Here is a 7,932-nt window from a genome sequence, read left to right as displayed (position 1 = left end):
GGTGATTGGTGACGCGTTCGTCGCGCACAGTCATGCGCGGTGCGAAGAGTGTCTCTGGTATTGTTCTGTGCAAGTAAGTTTGGATTCATGCGTACACCATGGGTGATCTCTACCTCTCAGGGAAATATGTCGAAATGGACTTGGGCGGGCATGCGCGCAACATGGTCCACTGTATTTTGCCAGTGATATAATAATTGAGTTAGGTAGCAGCAACACGAGAATGTTTCGTATGTAATTTTAAGTAATATCTTGGAATATATTAATAATCGCCAACTCACGGGCATGATATAAAAAATGATGAAGTTACAAATTAAAAAGAAGGGCGAAGGCGGAACAAAATGAAAAAAGCAATAACTAATTGGTCAGTGTCCAATACCTACAAACAAATTTTTTGTCAATTAGGTACACGTTATTGGCAAGCTGTAGAGAGGCAATGCTGATGCTGCAGGTGTGCGCTCGACCCCAGTCCGCAGCACCTTCCTGGTCGCGAGAACCTGAACTGCCTCCATTCTGTAAAGACAGCCGAGTAAACTGTAATTATACGCTCGTTAGGTCTATGTCCCCCCTGAACTCTGTTTGACCTGGCTCGTTTTAGCTATTTCTGACTAACCTTAACCCTAACCCTACCCGATATAATTAATATATTATATATTATATATTATATATATATAGCATATTAGTCAGAAATAGCCTAAACGAGCGAGTGGTCAAGACAAGAGTCAGGGGGACATCAGACCTTATCTGCGTAAGAGTACATGAATAGTCGTAGTAAAGCCATCAAATAATCCACCAGTAAAGTCACGGTAATACAATAGTGATGTCACAGGTTAATCCTCGATAGGTATGTTACGGAGTTGTGGCAATAGCTGCGAACTCTAAGTTACATAATTGTCAATTAGTAAAGCTACAGATAGTCATCACACAGTAAGAGTACGGTAATTAAATAGGTGATGTACGTCACAGGTTAATCTACGATAGTTGTTACGGAGTTGTGGCAATAGCTGCGAACTCTAAGTTACATAATTGTCAATTAGTAAAGCTACAATAATCTACCAGTAAAGTCGCGGTAATATGATATTGAAGTCACAGGTTAGTCTTCGAAGGGAATGTTACATGGTTATGACATCAGCCACGGACTGCAAGCGTTTGACTATGGCCGTATCTATTGACAGTGATACTTGCATGGTGCATGCTTACTAGTTATTTTTGCCCCCCGCTGGGATTTCACAGCTCAAAGATGGCTGTCGCAAATTCGACGTGGACATTTCCGATTGGCCGTTGAGAAACCATAACTACTCTCACGGGACCTGGCGTACAGTGACACTGTCACTGAGTGCCAACGTCACAGAGGATGACACGGGTGAGTGACATATGTACGACTATTCTCATGGCTTGACGTGATCGATGTTGTCACCTCACGAGAGCCAATATTAATGTCACTGAGGGTGACGTATGTGAAGGATGTCGATCATGATGACGCAGGTGGAGGATTGCAGTGGGGACGGTGTGTTAGGTTAAACAATTAAACACTGTCATATGCGCCTGCATGTATGCATGCAGGCTAACAGCTATTCACAAATAAGGCTGACATACAACTTGAGGAAATAGCCCTGCAATGTTATCTATCCATATGTTATATCTATCCACGTGCTATCCATATATAAAAATTGATCTTGACTAGTCCAAAAATTGTCTTGCTCTAACTTTACTACACAAATGATTCATTTTGTCAAATATTATCGACTATCTATCGAGAAAAAGATTTGTTTTGCCAACCTATTTACGCTATAAAATCTTGTGACACGAATCGGACAACATTTTTGACATGTCTTATCTCTAGGAATTATGTCGAAATTTCTGAACAGTTAATAAGTATCTAGTTAAATTTAAAAAAAAAATTCTTAATTAAACTTTTTAATTATAGATGTGACGCTATCTGGTGAGACAGAGGTGAAAGTTAGCAAGAATCAACTGTTCCTCAAGTTTCTCAGCAAAGACGAATTCAAGCCGTTCTTGACTTATAATGCTGAGGTGAATGCTTGGTTAAAGAGTGAGCAAGGTGGTCGAGAGAGAGAAAGGGGAAGACGTACAAAGAAAGAGGGGCTGAGAGAGAAGGGGAAGAGAGGGAGAGAGAAAGAGAGAGAGAGACAGAGGGAGAAGGAGAGAGATAGAGAAGGAAAGAGAAGGAGGAAGGGTGATAGAGAGAGAGAGACAGAGAGAGAGAAAAAAAAAGAGAAAGAGAGAGAGAGAGAGAGAGAGAGAGAGAGAGAGAGAGAGAGAGAGAGAGAGAGCAAGCGAGCGAAAATCAGAGTGAGAGAGAGAGAAAAAAAAAGAATCAGATGTGTGTTAACATCCCGTGATACTGTTGTTTAGGTCAGTGCAACATCTTTGAATGGACAGCCAGCTGCTGGTGTCAGGATCCGACTGACGGTCATCTTCTCTGAAACAGATCAGCTGGTTAAGACTGTGGTTACGGGCAGTGATGGAGTAGCAAGGCTTCCTATTGACCTTCAGCTAGTAAAGAAACAGCTCAGTCTGAAGGTGATAATCTTTAATTGTTAATTAGTTATGAGAACATATTATTATTCTATATTGATATATTAACAAAGTTTATTTTGTTATTTGAAATATTAGTTATATTAGTTATATTGTTATTGTTAAGTTCGTAGCAGCACTTCTAACCTTGGGCATTTATTAAATGTATTAGTATTCGTATTTATATATATTATTAAAGTTTATTATATCAGTACTAGTTATTAGTTATTAATTATTAGCTATATTAGTTATATTGTTATTGTTAAGTGTGTGGCAGCACTTCCACTCGCATTCATCACACAGCTAGATGACATTAGTAACTGATGGGTGTTTTTTAGGCGGAGTCACTGGACCATGATGCTGTGGACTACATCCGTGATTCGCCAGAGCAGCGCTACTCGAAAATCATGCTCACCAAGCCGCATGCAACGATATATCTTAGCAGCTGGATTTCCGCAAGCAGCCACTACCTGCAGATAGAGAGCGATGTGAACACACTGCGATGCCGCGAGAAGGGAGAGGTCCGGGTCAGGTACACGGTTGACGGACCAGGATCCAGGCAGTTTTACTATAAGGTATGGCCATTCTTCACTCGTCAATATTTGAATCTATAATGCGAAATCGATATGTTCGTAGCCAAGAAGTAAAAATGTATTGATGTGTGCAGTTCTGAAAGAGTTCCATCTGAGAGTGAAAGTTGCATGGTTCCAAACATATTTCCTAAGTTGGAGCATGGATTGGTTTGATAAGCGTGCGTTGGGATTGTGTATGCGAGTTGGGCAATTCGTAGGGTCATATTCCACTCTGACATTGAAACAAGTGATAGAGTATTGTTCGTAAGGCAGGGACTCAAAAGCATTTAAACATGGACGTGCACATCAGGGCTACAACAATTTACATGGTCGTGATTCTGCGCTCGCATGCGCATGAATGCCATGCGTATATAGCTGTTTAGGCGTCTGTAGATGTCATCAGACGTGAATTAAAAAAACAAATGTTGCGATTGACACAATTTGTTTTTGTTTTCTCATGATGTCGTGTCTTCATGATGCCCCACAGATTGTTGTATCGAATCACATCGTAGACGTGGGAAGCATAGAGCAACAGCTAACTGAGGAGGAATACCAGCAGCTTCCCTCCACGGACTCAGCAAAGCCAGGTGAATACGCTCATTCTTCGTACAACAGAATGTCTCTGACAACGTGGCAGTAAGACGTTAACGAGATTAATGTTAGGTGCAAGGACCATGTATAGTAAGAGTATTTATTAAGATTTTATTAAGATATAAGATATTAAGTTCAAGGTTATGATATTATGAGGATTTATTAAGAGGATTAGAGAGATTATTATTAGGATGATGGGTCCAGTGTATATTAAACTTATTAATATACAATATATATTAAACATAACCTTATTATGAACTATAGTAAAAACTATGAACCGAAGAGTAGCATAAGAAAAATAAGTACTGTCGTTATTGTACATTGAATTCTGAATATTTTTCTTTTAATTAAAAATAACTTTTTCCACGCTGGACGTCGGATAGTGGCAAGCTTCAACCTTCAGTTTGACGTGACACCGGAGATGGCGCCACTGCTGCACGTGCTCGTATATCACGTGGTGAACTACAACGGAACCAAAGAGGTCATTGCCGACACGAAGAAGATCAATGTGGAGAAGTGCTTTCCACAGAAGGTAGAGTTTACTGCCTTACAGATAGCAGCTGTAGACCACTGGTTTGCCCCCACGCTGTGCAGCTGCCTCATTGGTCAACATGTGTGCAGTATAGACAGTATAGAGTATATGAGGAGATGCCCAGCTAACAGATAATGTTCCCGCAACCTTCCTAGAACATTCCGGTTTGATTAAAACGTTCTACGAACATTATGGGAACGTTATGTGTTAGCTGGGTGTGTCTTTACATCAGATGTTATCTGAAGCCAGCCATCTAGTACCGCCAGTAAGCCAATCTCAACGTTCGCAGGTGACAATGCAATTCGCAGCACAGCAGCAACTTCCCGGCGCCGCAGAAAAGCTGACAATACGTGGCAGCCCCAACTCTCTATGCGCAGTCGGAGTCGTCGACAAAAGTGTCACGTTGCTAGGTGACAGCACTAGCATCACAGCCGATAAGGTAACTCCAGGTGTTTGTTTGTGTCCGTATAAGTGGGTTTAAGGATCTTCAGTTAATCCCCCCCGATCTTCAGTCTTCTGTTTGTAATTATTTGCAGCCATTATTTAGCACACTATGGCATGCTTGGAAAGTCACTGTAGGTGGCAGCACAAATTGACAATGCTTCTACCATACTCATCAGCTCACACTTCATCACAAAAGAACTAATTTATAGTTATACTGTTTATATTTTTTAGTGAGCTAGCTATGACATGGGTAGCCAACCTGCCTGGGGTTTAGGTCACATGTATAATTAAGTTGGCTACTTTCAGCATGCCATCAGGTCATGATACTATCAGGAGTGAATAACAATAGAGAGAATAATCTATTATTATTCACTCCTGATACAGTATCAATACTATATACAGTATCAATACTATATAACGTTAGTACTATATAATCATATATAGTAAAGATATAGATATAGAATATAGTATAGTGATATAGTATCATTAATACTATATATCAATACTATATAAACGTTTAATAATACTATATCTACCTGATACTATATATATCTTACTACTCTCGTCTCGTCTTGCAGATCTTTGCGAAGGTCATCCCGGCAACCAATCGCCGTCGGTCGTACATCAGAGCTTGGGAATACTGTGCCAGCAAGTATGGCCCTCCTAATGGTGAGCGCTCGCGTCTATTTACTTCACAACTCTCTGCTAGCATTTCCTCTGCGGTTTAATTGCCCTTGACGAACTTGTCATGTTTTACTCACCGTTATAATGTTAATATAAAGAATCGTTTCTGGACGCCAATATCTGTGAGTGCATGGTTTCCTTGTCGCTCTCTTTCTTTCTCTCTCTCTCGCTCTCTCTCTCTTTCTCTCTCTCTTTCTCTCTTTCTCTCTCTCTCGCTCTCTCTCTCTCTATCTGAAATGTTGATAATTGTGCATCAGCATTAAACATAAGTGAAAATAAAATTGGCTTTATGTTTCGGTAAGATTTCAATGTATTAGATCGTGATCTTACGAATGAACTCCCATAATCTAGAATTTTCTGTGATGTGGAATTCTGCTTGAGGTTTCGGAGATGCGGGACAGGAGAGCTACATCTGTAACAACCATTATGGTTTATTGGTCTGTCATTAATTTACTGATTGTGCTTGTTTTAGGTCCTGAGGAGATACCGCCACCACCTATTCCAGGCCTCCAGGGTCCTCCCGGTCCCCCAGGCCCGGTGGCTTTCCCGGCCATCGTGGAACCCGTGATTAGGACTAGTCGCCATTCCTTGTACTGGACATTCACCAACAATGTCGACTCGAGGCTCGCGTTCCAAGTAAGTTCAAGTGTGAAACTCTGGTTTTTCTCCGATGGACTTTTAGCACCTTGTTGTGGGAGTGGAGATGTGCCTCTACCTCAAATCATAGTTGAAGCCCTCTGCTTTGCTGCGCATGTTGTTTTACCACACTGTTGGGCTACATATTCGCAGTGTAGACAGTAGAGTATATGTGGATATGATTCCTCTACCGCAGATCGCAGTTTGAAGCTGTTAATTGAGTGACGCTGAGGATGCTGATGATTGAGTTTGCTGAAATAAAAGAGTGCATTACTATAGTAGGGGGGTAACGATACATTTTGTTTCGGTTCGGTTCGGTTTTCGGTTTTTGCTCTTCGGTTCGGTTCGGTTATTTTCAGTAGTAAAAAATTAAAAATCCTGAGAAGATGGGGAAAGTTTTCCTCCATTTTGAATAATAATAATAATACCTATCATAATATTATACATTTATTGTGTTATTCACTGGCCAAAAGACAATAAAGTAATACAGTTCAAGGATAATAGTCATAATACTATTCATTGAAGTGATCTACCTGACCAAAATAGACTATTAGACTTGAGATTAGACTCGGGGTTGAATGTATTTCCCGGAACCGAACCGAGAACCGAAACAAAAACAAAAAAACGAAAACCGAACAGAACGGGATGTACCCGCGATACAGTTGAATCGCGGTTAATCGTTACACCCCTAATTACTAGTGAACGCTCATTCATTACAGAATCTTGGCTTGACTGTGATGTCGGATATGGAGGTGGATGCGCGGCCTTGCGTGAGCAGGGAGAGGCGATGGAGATACTACATGAGAACAGGTGAGAGCAGCGAGAACGCATTACTTGTATGGAGAAGATATGACCACCTAGTAATCGTGAAGATTGGCGACTTGTAAAATTGTTACAACTTTTTTACATTTTTCTTTAAAAATCGCAGAAAAAGGTTAGGGGAAGGTCGGATAAATGTAGAAGCCAGGGAATATTTGAGGGGGGGGGGGAACAGCAAACCCAAATAAGGTGACCTCTCTGTTATAACAATTTTGAACTAATGTTCTACAATTATTATAATTATCGGGATATACTAGCTATTATAATAACAGTTGTGATTTTGGAGTGAGTTATGTGTTCTCTCCATACCTCTCCAAAAAACAATGAAGACGATGACAGTAAATATGATGATGACGATGATGATGACGATGATGATGACGACGATGATGATAACAGTAGCGATATCACAGGCAATAAGAAACGGAATCGGGCAGGTTCGCGTGGCCCTGGCAGTGCCGGTGGTATTCAACCGATGCCAATGGCTGCTCCCGGACCGGAAGTCGTAACCATGGAAGTGGATTATGATAATGATGGGGGTCCTGAGGAGAGCTCCACCACTGCTGCTGAGCAAGACATAAGAACATACTTCCCAGAGACGTGGTTGTGGGATCTGTACAGATTGGAGTAGGTTGAACGTTACGTGCAATATTGCCACGCATGTGGCCACATAGCTAGTTTTTTGCTGAACAGCTGCTTGATTAGAATATATAAGCTCATTTAATATATATAGATGTTTTTCTATAATTGGCAGCAGCAAGCAAGCCTATATAGTCTTGCCTATAAAGCCAGTATAGCCTAATATAGTAGGGGGTGATAGTAGTGGTAGGTATAGCACTAGCCGTAACAGCAAGCAAGCAACCGCAGTAATAGTATCATCGTCATCATCATCATCATTTACATCTCACGCCTTCGTGGCGGTGATAGTAGCAGGAGTGAACGATAATAGATTATCATTCTCTTAGATAATAGGTTATCATCTATTATTATTCACTCCTGATAGTAGTGGTAATTAAGTAGCACTAGCCATAGTAGTCCGAGATTCCTCTGCCCAATGCCCACACCGACGATTTTGATGGATTTGGTGTGGGTTAGACTTAGCTGGCTGTGCTGTAGATTTAC

General features: G+C 41.0%; 2 protein-coding genes across 5 annotated transcripts in view; both read left to right on the top strand.

The window, feature by feature from the left end:
* The window catches only part of LOC106810412, a 7,264-nt gene extending 4,702 nt beyond the window's left edge, over positions 1-2,562 (top strand). Inside the window, exons 5-7 of the mRNA XM_014813764.1 lie at positions 1,231-1,360; positions 1,925-2,031; positions 2,374-2,562. Coding sequence (XP_014669250.1) covers positions 1,231-1,360; positions 1,925-2,031; positions 2,374-2,562 — 426 coding nt within the window. The remainder of the gene's footprint in view (positions 1-1,230; positions 1,361-1,924; positions 2,032-2,373) is intronic.
* LOC106810422 (alpha-2-macroglobulin-like) overlaps positions 459-7,932 on the top strand; it is a 35,239-nt gene continuing 27,765 nt past the window's right edge. For 3 of the 4 annotated variants that reach the window (XM_014813773.1, XM_014813775.1, XM_014813774.1), the window contains exons 1-12: positions 459-533; positions 1,231-1,360; positions 1,925-2,031; positions 2,374-2,541; positions 2,874-3,110; positions 3,595-3,694; positions 4,082-4,230; positions 4,520-4,669; positions 5,253-5,343; positions 5,831-5,994; positions 6,714-6,804; positions 7,224-7,437. In XM_014813773.1, the coding sequence (XP_014669259.1) occupies positions 2,943-3,110; positions 3,595-3,694; positions 4,082-4,230; positions 4,520-4,669; positions 5,253-5,343; positions 5,831-5,994; positions 6,714-6,804; positions 7,224-7,437 (1,127 nt within the window). In that variant the 5' untranslated portion in view covers positions 459-533; positions 1,231-1,360; positions 1,925-2,031; positions 2,374-2,541; positions 2,874-2,942. The remainder of the gene's footprint in view (positions 534-1,230; positions 1,361-1,924; positions 2,032-2,373; positions 2,542-2,873; positions 3,111-3,594; positions 3,695-4,081; positions 4,231-4,519; positions 4,670-5,252; positions 5,344-5,830; positions 5,995-6,713; positions 6,805-7,223; positions 7,438-7,932) is intronic. The other variant, XM_014813776.1, reaches the window with a different exon arrangement.

The sequence above is a fragment of the Priapulus caudatus genome, unplaced genomic scaffold, assembly GCF_000485595.1.
Source record: "Priapulus caudatus unplaced genomic scaffold, Priapulus_caudatus-5.0.1 Scaffold439, whole genome shotgun sequence".
In the NCBI taxonomy this organism is placed as follows: Eukaryota; Metazoa; Priapulida; class Priapulimorpha; order Priapulimorphida; family Priapulidae; genus Priapulus; species Priapulus caudatus.
This window is presented reverse-complemented; position numbering and strand designations above follow the sequence as displayed.